The sequence below is a fragment of the Colletotrichum jinshuiense genome, chromosome 5, assembly GCF_051148585.1.
Source record: "Colletotrichum jinshuiense chromosome 5, complete sequence".
Lineage (NCBI taxonomy): Eukaryota > Fungi > Ascomycota > Sordariomycetes > Glomerellales > Glomerellaceae > Colletotrichum > Colletotrichum jinshuiense.
The window spans coordinates 3,802,522-3,815,162 of NC_139312.1; the positions used below are offsets into that span (position 1 = coordinate 3,802,522).

At 56.2% G+C, this 12,641-nt stretch overlaps 5 protein-coding genes across 5 annotated transcripts; 2 read left to right on the forward strand and 3 right to left on the reverse strand.

Annotated features, from left to right (window-relative positions):
• Nucleotides 1-632: 632 nt before the first annotated feature.
• EsH8_V_000913 (uncharacterized protein) lies at nucleotides 633-1,687 on the reverse strand (the record flags this gene model as incomplete). The annotated part of the gene is made up of 2 exons (XM_083273429.1): nucleotides 633-1,295; nucleotides 1,613-1,687. The coding sequence occupies 2 exons, from the start codon at nucleotides 1,685-1,687 to the stop codon at nucleotides 633-635; spliced, it is 738 nt and encodes a 245-aa protein (XP_083126144.1).
• Nucleotides 1,688-1,750: 63 nt separating this feature from the next.
• On the forward strand, nucleotides 1,751-1,969 carry EsH8_V_000914 (uncharacterized protein; the record flags this gene model as incomplete). Its single annotated transcript, XM_083273430.1, has 1 exon — nucleotides 1,751-1,969. The coding sequence occupies one exon, from the start codon at nucleotides 1,751-1,753 to the stop codon at nucleotides 1,967-1,969; it is 219 nt and encodes a 72-aa protein (XP_083126145.1).
• Nucleotides 1,970-3,108: 1,139 nt separating this feature from the next.
• Nucleotides 3,109-3,633, reverse strand: EsH8_V_000915 (cytochrome c oxidase subunit VIIa; the record flags this gene model as incomplete). Its single annotated transcript, XM_083273431.1, has 4 exons — nucleotides 3,109-3,202; nucleotides 3,268-3,298; nucleotides 3,468-3,510; nucleotides 3,598-3,633. The coding sequence occupies 4 exons, from the start codon at nucleotides 3,631-3,633 to the stop codon at nucleotides 3,109-3,111; spliced, it is 204 nt and encodes a 67-aa protein (XP_083126146.1).
• Nucleotides 3,634-4,062: 429 nt separating this feature from the next.
• EsH8_V_000916 (mitochondrial 54S ribosomal protein uL22m) lies at nucleotides 4,063-5,248 on the forward strand (the record flags this gene model as incomplete). Its single annotated transcript, XM_083273432.1, has 3 exons — nucleotides 4,063-4,102; nucleotides 4,210-5,043; nucleotides 5,109-5,248. 3 exons carry the CDS (start codon nucleotides 4,063-4,065, stop codon nucleotides 5,246-5,248), a joined length of 1,014 nt encoding a protein of 337 aa, XP_083126147.1.
• A 468-nt stretch (nucleotides 5,249-5,716) lies between these two features.
• Nucleotides 5,717-6,905, reverse strand: EsH8_V_000917 (CFEM domain-containing protein; the record flags this gene model as incomplete). Its single annotated transcript, XM_083273433.1, has 3 exons — nucleotides 5,717-6,426; nucleotides 6,496-6,667; nucleotides 6,816-6,905. 3 exons carry the CDS (start codon nucleotides 6,903-6,905, stop codon nucleotides 5,717-5,719), a joined length of 972 nt encoding a protein of 323 aa, XP_083126148.1.
• Nucleotides 6,906-12,641: the final 5,736 nt, after the last annotated feature.

Consider the following 12,641-nt stretch of genomic DNA (forward strand, 5'->3'; position numbering starts at 1 on the left):
TGTTGGATCCATGGCCGTGGTCTGACACACTGGGAGATCTCTTGAGGAGCCAAGTCGGCTTGGGTGATAAAGCTGGGCAGCAAGTTTCGCGCCGTTGCCGTGGCCAGCCTCACCGTCGTGCAGCCGCCATTGGCTCTCAGCGATCGCCCGAGCGTGTAGCAACAAGCCGGGACAGGAATGCCGGCAAAGGGAACCTGTTCCTGTCCGCCTAGGCCCGACTGCCCAGCCTGTAAAACACCGTCATTCGCGGCCTGGCGCCGCGCCGTTCCCATGCAGGGGCGCGCGCGCCAAGACCCGGCCGCTGTTGATGTTGGCGCATATCTCACTTCCTTACGCTGCCCGAGCAGCTACATCCATCACCGACTTCAATGGGACTCCGCGGGCGGTCCCCCCCATCGACGTTCAAATCGCATGATTCGTCGTTGTTTCGGTGGGTTTGGTTTGTGGGTAAGGTGGATTTGCGGATGGCGATGGGGGCGAGGTGCAGAAGGAGGGGAAGATGGAAGGGAAGGGTGTGAAAGTTCTCCGTCTACGTGCACACTCCCCCCCTCCATCCCCCGGTCCCCACCGGCCTCTCCTCCTCTTTTTCCCTCTCCTCCGCATCCTCTTCCATGATCTCCATGACCCAGTAGCTACAGCTCTCGGGCGGGCGTTGCAGTAGACTCTACGAAGGTGGAACTTCCCCACTGCGAAGAGGCAGCCCATGGGGCAGCGTCGACGGCTTCCTGGCGCCTCTGGCGATCGGCCATGGCCTCCTTCGCGCTGCAGCCGAGGGAGAAACCGGGGACGTTGTCGCGGTCGACCCTCAGCCAGCCTTTCCACGCGGCCGTGACATCCCCGGCGCCGAGGGCGCCGATGACTATGGTCCCCCACCACTCGCGGGCGCCGCTGTCGTGGCCGCCGTAGAGCATCCAGTTCTCGGCCGCCGCGACGAGCTCCCGGACCTGCTCGGGGCCGGTGCCGGCGCCGCCGCTATGGCTACCCGACATGGCATGGCGAAGGGCCGGGCGATGCACGTAGACGTGATGGAGGTTTTCTGGGTCACAGGTGAGGCGTGTTGCGTCGAAGCGATGCTGCGTGTCAAGCACCAGGACCGTCTTGTCGTGGGGCGCCGACACGAGAGCCGAGATGAGTGCGTAGATGAGGGGAAGCTGACGGCCGGTCACGGCCAGCTGGGCGGACTTCGTTGCGCGGAAATTGCGGGCGACGAGGGCATCCAGGCCCGGGACGGGATACGACTTGGGGTGTCTGGATGATGCATCGGGGTTGAGTGCTGTGCGGAGGGCAATCAGAATCTGAGAAGTCGAGCGTCAGCAATGACCCGTCCACATGTACAACATCTGTAGTTAAATAAAATATGAGGTGAGTTGGGGGCGAAAGGCTAGGTTTGGATTGTGATCATGATGGCTTGATCAAGGATGGCGAAAAGGCGAGCGTCGTAAGAGTATTTCGGCCCCGGTTCACGGGCCAGAAACTTTGACGAAAAACATCCCACCATGCAGGCGTAGACCGGGCTCTCTCTCGCATCGATTGTAATCAACTGAAGACGCACCGCCCCGACTCCCCCCGCCCTGTAACAAGAAAAATACGAAACGGAATCGCGGTCACGTACCTCTTCAAGGTTGGCCTCTTCCACGTCTCCGAGCAGCCTTGCGCCGTTCATCGCCTCTGCCGAAGGCATCTCCATAACTGCCCGTTGCCTTCACTGCCGCCGCTGCCGCTGCCACTGCCGACTGTCGCCGCTGTCGAGATGTCGCCGCCGTGCGCAGCTTTCCCGGCATCAAAGCTGGAGCTGCACGTCCAGGCGGATATCAAGGGCAAGAAGCGCAAGCTCCCGGGGGGCGCCGACGTCGACCTGACCAAGTGCGCGTTAAAAGAGATGACGCAGTTCAGGTGCTTCGTCGCAAACCCCGAGTCCCCCAATAGCCCGGTGCGTTGCTGGCCTATACACCGCCTCTTCCGGCAGTGAGTCTTATTCCTTCTGGTTTCTCTTTCGCCTCCGTCTTCTTCGTCGTTGATATGATTTGTGGTTATTGTTGTTGTTGTGTGTATCGCATCTGTTGATGTTCTGGTTGGCTGACCGCGCTGGGGTTTTCACCCGCTGGAAACAGGTGTCAGGACAAAAAGGGCACCTTTACAGTTGAAACCACGGCCTGGGAAAGTTTGAACGCCGAGACTTATCAAAGTCCACAAAAGCCAGAAGGAGGCAAGGCAAAGGATAGCAACGGCAATGAGCCTTCATACCATCAATGGTCACAGGCCTGGGAGGATGAATGAGGTCGGGTTCTCGGGGAAATCAACCATGTATTTCATTGTACCATCACCGAATCTTCTCATAGACTGCCATGAACCCATTCCAGATTTACGGGTCAACCAAAAGTGCAATTTTTTTTTCCCTTTTCCAGAAATGGCCGGGTGTGGACATCATTTATTTACTTCCCCCTGCCTTAGAGCATTACTTTACGTTGTTCAATCTCGACCATAGCTGGCTGCATCAAACAATGCGATGAGAAGCACAAGATCCAGGTCCAAACCATGCAGCTATGAAACCCGCAAGATGACTTCTCAGATGCATCGGAGGCACAGGGAATTAGAGCTGCCCAGATTGTATATACATTTTGTCCCGCGGCAGGTTGCATGATCGCGTGACGTACAGAATGCATGAAACCCGACATCTCTTGACTCCACTTGACTTCATCATATATCGCCCGAGAGCCACCGCACTGCACCCATCATACCGACATTGCATCCTTGGTCAAAAGACGGACTTGGTTATTCAGAAGATGGTCTCCTCTGCAGCGCTATGCTTCTCCAATCATGACTCATCGCGGCAACATCCTTCCATCTATAACCGAGGTCAATGGAACAGGAACGGAAACGGTGTCACTGCTGAAGCCCAACAAGTAGGCATAGCAGATAGCGCGCAGCGCCGTGCGCATAAGAAAAACTCTCGACTCGATTTGCTGGTGTGTATGGTACAATCGGGGTCGGTCGACCAGCTGATGAAGCCTGTATCTTGTCTATGACCACATACCCTCTCGCTCTCGCCGCCAATCTATCACACCACCGTCATCCCCTCCCCCAATATCGTAACCAATCATTTTTCGCTTATGCCTTCTGGCCACGGGCCTCGGCCTTTTGCTGCTCCAGCTTGGCGTAGTAGCTGTCGCGGGCGTTCGTGCGCGGCATGTGGAAGCCGTACCTATATCGTGCGTTCAGTTCGTGGATCTGTAGGGTCAGGAGGGCCATGGGTCGATCATCGCGTACCAGTAGACGTTGGCCATGGCAAAGCCGAGACCTGATGTGAGGTTAGTCAATTGATACTCGGGCCGGGACGGAAGAGTGGGAGCCTGGAGCTGCTATTTGGCGCGCGGATGCCGGCTGGAAGCCGAGTTTCAATTGACTGGCGTTTTCCAGCCGGCAGCGGACTGCCTGCAAGCACCAGCTGTGCCCGTGGAGAGTCTTACCGAGAGCAATGCCAAGGTCGAGAACGAGGTTGCGTCGCAGCATCTATCATCCGTCGTTAGCCAACGATTGCCCTCTTCCGCGGGCCCGGCGACAGGGGGGAAAAGGGCCCAATTGATTCGAGAAACGTACGCCCGTGATGGGCTTGACAGCGGTAGTGCCGGCCATTGTTATGTAGAGTGTGGTGGGAGTTGTGGGAGTCGATTGGGCCGAGATTTCGTGTACCTGAGGGTGATTTGACGATGCTCAAGTCTTCGGAGAGCTCGAAATGGTCTGATGAATTCGCGCGATGGGGTCATCACGTGACGTCAAATTCTCCCCTTGTCAAGCAATCGTTCCTGGGCTTCCCGCGCTGATGACTTAGCTAAGCACCTCGGTGTTTGAATCTGCCTCAGCCTGGTTGGCTGGCTTGACTCGGCTGCAGTTTTGCAGCCTTAGGTAATCCTCTCCTCGGAACAACCACGGCTAATCCCTGCTGGGGCGCCCGGGCCGTCGCGACTGTACGTGGATGGAATCTTCCGATCTCGTAGCATTTTTCTCCGTGAAGTGTGCATGTGTAGCTAGCTGGCAGTCGACCAGCGCAACCCAGTAGCAGCCATGAGCCTCAACCTTCCCACGAGGAGGTTAGCCTTGTCCGGTATGTTACAATTGCCTCATTTTTACCCTATCCGACACTTTCAAATCCATTCTATACGCCCCATTTATACACCAATCTTCTGTTAGCTAACCTGCCTCGACTCCTAGCTCCTTCAACCCTCCAATCCGTTACACGGCCAGTTCCTCGACCCTTCGTCCTGCCATTGCGCCCGGCGACTCAAGTCCGAAACAAATGGAGCTTCGGCGGCCTCTTCGGCCGTCGCGGTGGCCGCAGCCAGACCGATGATCTCATGACGGGAGGCGAGAATCTCGACGACCCAAAGGTCCGCCAGCGCTTCGCTCAGCAACAACAGCCACAGCTTTCCAGCTCCATCTTTGAGGAGGAAGTGGACGATGCCGTGTCCGAGGGCAAAAAGGGGTCCAAGGCCGACATGGGCCAAGCCTCCTTGAAGACGCCCGAAACCACTGCATGGCGACTCGACCCCGATCCGCGAAGCCGCCTCCGCTGGGAGAGGAAGAAGGTGATTCAGATGGTTCGCCGTAACGGGCGCGTCAGCCGCGCCGAGCGCATCGCGCAGACCGAGAAGGAGCTGTCTCACAAGAGTCCCTTCCTGGAGACCAGCGTCAAGAAGCTGGTGCATCTTGCCCGCCAGATCCAGGGGAAGTCTCTTGAGGAAGCGGTCTTGCAGATGACGTACTCCAAAAAGAAGATGGCGGCCGAGGTCAAGTACCAGCTGGAAGAAGCGCGGGATTTGGCCGTCGTCACACGCGGCATGGGCCTGGGCAACGCCGGTGAAAAGAGCAGCGATTCATCGACAAAGCCCGTCAAGATCCTCACCAAGGACGGCAAGACGTTGACTGTCGAGGACCCTACAAAGCTCTATGTTGCTCAGGCGTGGGTCGGCAGAGGGCCGTGGAGATCGAAGGAGCTCGACTACAAGGGCAGAGGCAGATTTGGCATCATTCAGTCTCCGTCTACTAGTACGTTTGACGGCCCCTTTCTTGCGTTTCACTTGTTTTATTGCGCGGCTAACCATAAATTGCAGGCATTTCGGTCGTTTTGAAGGAGGAGAAGACGCGGATACGGGAGCACACCGAGAGGTTGGCCAAGCAGGCTCGGAGGAAGCCTTGGGTTCATTTGCCTGATCGGCCAGTGACGGCACAGAGACCCTACTACACGTGGTAGTAGTCAATCATGACTTGAAAGCACTTGGGCGATATTAATGCGCGTAAATGCTTGGGAGACCATCTTGTATCACTCAGAAACTGTAAGAATATGTACAATGAAAGCTGTCATAGAATCCATTGCGCCCGCCATCCATTTCCCCCAAGCCAAGCCACTGCGTGCATTTGTGCAACGCATGTCAACCTCTCCTTTTGGTATAATACTGAGCCAAATGACCACCGACCCTTTCTCTACTTCGCACTAACCATGCATAAAACATCGTCCAAGTCATAATTCATAACAGAGATACCGTCCGACTTGACCGCATACATGCGCACACGATGGGAGATTCGTTCTGGATAGCTGGCAACAATGCCCAGCAAATGACCCCAGGTCATGAAACTCGTAGCATAAGCCCGCCTGCAAACCTTGTGCACGATATTTGGTTCATGAAGCGGACTGGTGCCTCGACGCAATAAGCTCGTCCACTTATATGACGTGCCTTGGCGACTGGCGTGGCACCATGTCTTCGTACCTTCTCGACCTCAGCTCCAGCTCGGAGTTGTTTTTCTGCACCATGCCTACAAAGCCTCCTGTATAATCTCTTCCCGATCCTGGCATTGGGCCTGAGATTTGTAAGGAGCGCGCCTGATTCCTTGGCCGTCTAATGAGCAACCAAAGAGCCAGCGCGATGGCCAGAACGCCCACGCCGGCGGCTGCTCCGATACCAGCCTTGGCTGGTACAGAGAGGCCGTCGGCATCATTAGTCAGTTGCTCTGCACCGGCATCCGAGGTCGAGCCAGATTGTGAAGCACGGGCCCCGGTGGAAGTGGACGTGGTTGACTTGGAGACTGTGGACGACACCGACTTGATGGAAGTAGACTGCATGGGCGACCGGGTCAATTTCATCACTACTTCATTCCAGACTAGGGTTGGTAACTTACCAGAGTGGTGGGCGTGGTAGTCGGAAGCTGAGTGGCCTCTGCAGCCTCGGAAACTCCTTTGCTCGATGCTTCCGATGGTAGTGATTTTGGGGGCTCGGATGAAGCGCGAGTTTCGCCAGCGCTGGTCTGAACTGTTGTGGCCGGTGGGGAGGATGGTTGAAGGGTTGATGAGGGTGCCGGCGGAGGCGTAGTTTGCGGTTCCGCAGGTGTGGAAGGTGACGGGCTGGGAGCAGGTGGCGTTGAGACAGGCAGTACCTGAGTGGCAGCTATCATGGGATGTCAGTGATGCTCCAATCAACCTAGTGATTGAGGTGATGTTCTTACTTGCGCAAAGCCCTGTCACGTAATCGTTGATCTTGGGGGCCTCATCTGCACCGCATGACTGCGAGGCACAATCCCGAACACCAAAAACGAAGTCTTGTTGCTTGCAGAGACAAGTGTTGTCTCCTGAGGCGCAACCAAAGCCTTTGGCGATGACGGAGTTGACGCATGATACCTGTATGCGCCGTTAGCTCACAGTGCCAGATCTGACGTTTCAGCGTTCCTTCCCCTCCAGCCCAGTGATCTTTTGACATGGACAGTGTAGATTTCGGCAGCGGTCGTCTGGAGGAGTGAACATCAAGATGGCGTGGGACAGGACTTACACCGCATGGTGGCAATGAATCCAACTGTGCGCAAACACGGCCGAGAAGTGCGGCGACAGCCGTAATCTGAACCCAGATTGGGCGCCTCATGGTGAGAGGTAATGGGGCGAAGATGAGAGGAATGAGGACAGGTTGACGTGTGGCGTTTGAATGCAAGAGAAATACGGCGCGGCCGGCACGAAGTCTTAAGACAGCGGTGTGAGTAGGACCAGACCCGTCACAGCGTCGCACGGCAGCTCATGGTCTGTCTCGAGGCTGAAGCACCAATCTCGGACACTGGCTGGTGCTGGTGCCAGCACTGGTGCAGAAGAAGGGCGCCGATGTGAATGAGACAAGCCTTTTACAAGCAGCGTGGCACTGTTGGAGAGACCAACAAGGGAACTATGCGACGTAGTTGGAAAGGTGGTCTGAGTGACGGAGGAGGCGAACAAGAGAGCGAGAAGAATCGGTATATCGGGGATGGGTGAGGTGAGTTGGTTTGCGACAGGGCGGCAGGCGGACGAACCAGCAGGGAAAGACGAGTCCAAGTCAGGTCAGGAGACGAAACAAAGTTGGCCAAGACAACAGAATAACGGTCGAGGTGAGGCGAGGCGGGAGGAATGGAAGAGAAAAGGCACGCGTCCTGGCGGGGGTGGGACCGAAGGTCAAGAAGGGGAAGAAGAAGCAGAATAGAAAAAAAACAGGATCCCCGTGGAGAGACAAGAAGGGAAGAAGCCCGTAGATGAGGCTCGTGGAATGAGAAGGGAGAGCAAGAGTGAGTGAGGGGTGATATGTCACGGAGATGGAGGGAGGGATACTGCCATGTTAAAAAAGGCAAGACTCACGGAAGGGACTAGACAAAGATGGGACATGGCAGGACCAGGACCGGGGCAAGACCAGAACAGGGACAGAGCCACACCAGAAAGGGAAGGGGGAACAGACCATGACGGGATCAGATCGGATGGGATGGCAGGGGAATACACCCGAGCCGATGGGAAGGAAGTAGTGCATGTGAGTTGGAGGGGACGGGCGAGAGAGGGGAGGGGGAGGAGCGCGACTGGGAAGGGACCAGGAGGGAAGGGATCGCGGTCACGGTTACGGCCATTGGTTCCAGGGAGGGAAGGCACTTGCCCACACCCGCCCCTCTTTGCAAAGGAACACCATCGCCTACGTGAGGAAGGAGATGCTTTCCACCTGCCTACGAGGGGGCCACCTACTGAACAGAGCCAGAGCGAGCGAAGCAGGAACTTCCCGGGGGCCCCCTTTCGATCAATGTTTGCAGTTGACAGCCGTGCGGGGGGCGCATCTCGTCGCGTCCATGTTTAATTAGTGTCATCGCGTCAGATAAGTTAGCCAACTTTGGGCGTGTTCTGACAGATTCAATCTCCATCACGGTCGAGGTCTGAGCAACTTCACCCTGAAGTAGGCAGGTGGGGTTTGGTAATCTGTCAAGAGGAAGCGTCCGGAACACCGCTGTAAAGACAACAAGGTAAGACGAGGGAAGGAGAGCCGAATTGGAGCTGAGCCAACCTTGGCTGCCTGGGCTGGAGGAGGGACTTGCGGTCTAGTAGGAAGGGAGACAGATTCAGCATGATGTTGATGTGTTCGGGCGGGCAAGACACAGTCAGGCAGTCAGTCCGTCAGTCCGTCCCTTGCCTGTATGAGGTAGGGAAGGAAACCTGCATGGAAACGAGAGAAAAGGAAGGGGAGGGCCCGAGGTGCATGAGGCCAGCGTCCATCCTCGCCCTCCCCTCCCCCCCGCTCTCCGCTCGGTAGGTAGTCTGTCGATGCAAGAACCCCTGGCGCACATCCTTTCGTTGTGCAGCTTGAAGAAGATCAAGATGGTGTCGAAAGTACTCGAGGCCTGTTAAGGGGAGGAGGTGCGGTTGGAGTTTGGCGGTTGGCTGCCATTTGCAGTAAAGCGCATAGTAAGCCACGCGGACTAGGATATCCTGGCTTGACTCAACTCTATTGGGTCGAATTCAGATGGAACGCCCCAACTGGGTCTGGATCCGATCTGAGGGAGACTACCGCGCTGGCAGACAGGACTAATCCACTTGTCAGGGGTCGCGGAAATGGAAATGGGGACCCAGGGATGACGTTCAATGGAGGGGAAAGAAGAGGGACACCTTGCGAACGGCACTGGCTACCACCAAAAAAAGAAAAAAAAGAAGAGAGGTCGAAAAGGTTCGATTCAAGTCGTGGATCCAGATGTACCGTAATTCAACCTAAAAGCCTACCAAAATAGTTTTTTATTTTATTTTCATCTAACAATTGTCCAGGAATGGGTCAGATGGGCGCGGTGACGACCTATCCTTTCACTTTTGTGGATGGGTGCATCTTGAACGAACGGACCCCTTGAAGCCATCTAAACTTCCAGCTCGTCAGAAACTCGGCGCTTCTGCAGCACACTGCACTCCAAAATGCAGAGAGTGCTATGTATGCTATACGAGGCGGACTCCAAGTTGCAATGCATCGTGTTGGCCCGGCTTGCACATCTTAGGTTGTAATCATATAGCTGTGCCGTTGGGGGTTGGCACCTGCACCATCCTATCAGAGCACTCGAGGCTATTTCTGAACAAGCAAGCCGCGCAAGACAAGCCACGCAAGAAGGCGTTGCCCATCACATCCCAGACAAGACCTGGTCCGATATTTAGCCCCCCCCTTCCCTCCTATCCCAATTCTGACTACCCAGTTAGCAATTCCCCTACTGTTAGTCAGGGGGTTGGGCAGGAGTCGTCCGTAGTTGCGACACGGGGGCGCAGTCAAAGCAGAGGGGGCCAAATGGGCCGGCAACAGGTGGTACTGGCTATGGTGGTGGTGGCGGCTATGGTGCTGTTGGAGTGTACGCGCAGGATGCGGCCGATTTCCAGTCGATACAGAATATCCCCCGTTAGTATCATCGAAATGAATCAGTGGTGCCGAGGACGATCTTCGCCGGGTTTCCTTGTGTGTCGCGGTACCCGTCGCTTATCACTGCGCGCATCACTTGTTTCGTCTAGGAACTGCTGTGTATATTGTATAGCATCTCGGAAGGGGAAAAAAAAGAGAACTCGAGTCTCCCCTAACGGGAACCAACACGATCGAATCCATTTCGCACGCACCTCGCCCAGTAAGCACCCAAGATCGTCATCCGATAAAGTGATGTCTCCAAAATGCTTCGGTCACCTGACCCATACGTGAGATACTTGGGATGGAAAGGGAAAAATAGAGGAGACTCCGGTGCTCAAAGAGGAAAGCAGGAAGCTCCACGTTCCACCCGGCCGCATGAATTGAGTTGCGGATGCTGGTGGCGCTGCGGCACTCCCTCCCCCGTCGTGACCTCGTTCGTCGTCGTTCGTCATTCGGCTTGACACCCTGACCTGACGTCTTGACGGGAGTTGCCCTCGCCTTACGCAAAGACCGACCCCCTACATGATTCCATCGTAGCCCAGCGCCGCGCGAGCCGGGATAAATCCCATCAGCATGTGGACGGCACGCCGAGTACAGATGCATGACGTTTAAGAACGCCTGAAAGAGCGCCAGAGACAGACGACGGGAGACGTTCCCGTAATATTCGGCGTCGTCTGCATCCTGCTTCTGCCTACCAAATCCTGCCCTTTCGCTGCTCGTACTGCGGCAAAGTAGCAGGTCACGGTTCGGTTGCCCTGGCCAGCATAGTTGATTGCAACGGTCAATTGCAACGCCTCGGCCGCCGCCTGCAACCATGGGGCCCTTCTTGGCCATTAACCCCCACGTTGCACCTTCTGAATAGGGAGTACAAGTACCGCCCTCTTGGCCCCCCTTGCGCTCCTGTTTCAACGCCTAGCCCCCCCTCCCCGCAAGCACCGACTTGACCTGGACATCCATCGACGGCCTCCCCTCACTCTGGTCGATTCGATTTTTCGACTCGTGATTTCCGTCCACCATCTTTTTTCGACTCGTGCGCCCTGGGTATAACTGGGTATGACCGGCCTCCCCGGTGCGACGTCGGACCTCCCGTGCGCTCCTTGCCTTGAAGCCCGAGTGTCCATGTACGTTGTCAACGGCACCATGCGCCATCAGTCGGTATTCATCATGGCCATGGCTGCGGAACGATGCACGGCGTGACCGCGACGGACCTGTGCGTGCCGCAGCCGGTGACGCAGCTTCGCCGAAGCAGTGGTGAGGGAGAATAAGCAATAGTCGACGCCGTCCCTCGTGTCACCATCTGTCGCACGCAAGCCACCTCGCATACAGATGCTGCCGTTCCGCTGTGCTGTCTGCTCCTTGGCAGGCTTCCTTCATTTATGCCCCTTCATCTCTGCCCGGTATTTGACGCCGCCTTCGATAGATGGCCTCGCTTGCTGTGCAAACGCCGTGTCTTGTCCACTTCACGGCGTCGCCGCTGGCAGCCAGCACTCCGGGTGCACGCACCACAGCAAATAAGTCATGTCTGCGCAATCCGTAAACTACAAAATGCTCGCCTACAAATACACATCTTGGGGGCGCCGTACATGGCTCCAGAGAGAGCTCTGCGCCTTCTTGTTCCTCTTCCGCCTGGACGGGCAACTGCGCTGCACTGGAACGAGGCTTGCATTGCCCCGAGGCAAGCATCCCCTGTGTGCATAAACCCGTCGGGGGGCCGCTGTAACGCTGGGCCCAGGGCTGATGGGCGAGCCTGTTCACGTCTGCAACGGTCAGCTGCCCAGGATCCCTGCTCCATTCCCTGGAAGCACCCCATTCCCGTCTCGAGTCTGATGGCTGAGTCTATTAAACAATATATCCTGTCATGCAAAAAGGGACGCGCCTTGGCCTTGTCGGCAAACACGGCGTGGAAATGACGGAAGCACAAACGTATAACGCATGCACACACTGCCATCTAGTGCATATAGGTGGACTGAGCGTGAATATAGCAGCTGTGTACGGAGTACTGGCGAATGCCCTCAGTGTTGTAGGTATGCTACAGCACATGGTATCCGAATTGGTTGGAAGGATTGGGGTTGCCGGAGGGGGGGGACACGATCCCGAATGAAAGGGGGGAAAATTGCAACAGACGAAAAAAAAATAAAAAAAATAAAAATCATAATAAAAAATTGGGATATATGATTTCTCGCTGCCTTGACTTCATTGCTGTATATATGCAGCGTTGGCGACCGCAACGGGGTGGGCCACGCCTTTGGCGGTGTTGGGAGGGAAGGCTGGAAACACGGAAGCAATCACTGGTTTCCCGCGTGTCACGGTAGTAGTACTTGGAGACACCTGCTGCCTAATGCTGACAGCAATCAACACCTTGGCACCAATAGAATGCCAAAATAGGGCCCGACAATGCTCTCCCGCCTGCGCGACTGTGTCCCTCCCGACTGAACTGCTATACTTGAGTACTTGAGTCCAACTCGTGGCGTGGCAGGGCCCGGGCGGAACGGCGCAGTGAGACCGGGCTCCCTCAATACCCCGGGCCGGGTCCCGGCTGTCCGGGCAAAGGACTCGGATGCTGGGAATGCTACAGAAGAAAGACAGGGCGGGCACTGGATGCCGCCAGCGTGCACTGTGCCCGCAGTGTCCGTAGACGTGGAAAGAAAATGGGGCGATCTCATCATGCACGGAGGACAACCCAAGGCAATCAGCAGTGCCCCATTGGTGATTGCTTCGAAGACACTGGACGGACCTTTGGTGAAAGGAATCGTAAGTATTCAGGGTCCTTCAGATCGGACCGGGGTCCGGAGCCAGTTCCGGTGGTTAGGGTGTCGGGGTGCAATTCTTTCTCCCCCCTACATGTCTGGTGTCTTACATAAGGCGGCTGGCATGTTTGATTTGACGTTGTTGCTGGTGGTCGAGGAAGACGACTAGCCTCATGAAGCTAAAGGGGGCTGGCTGGTCGTACAGTGC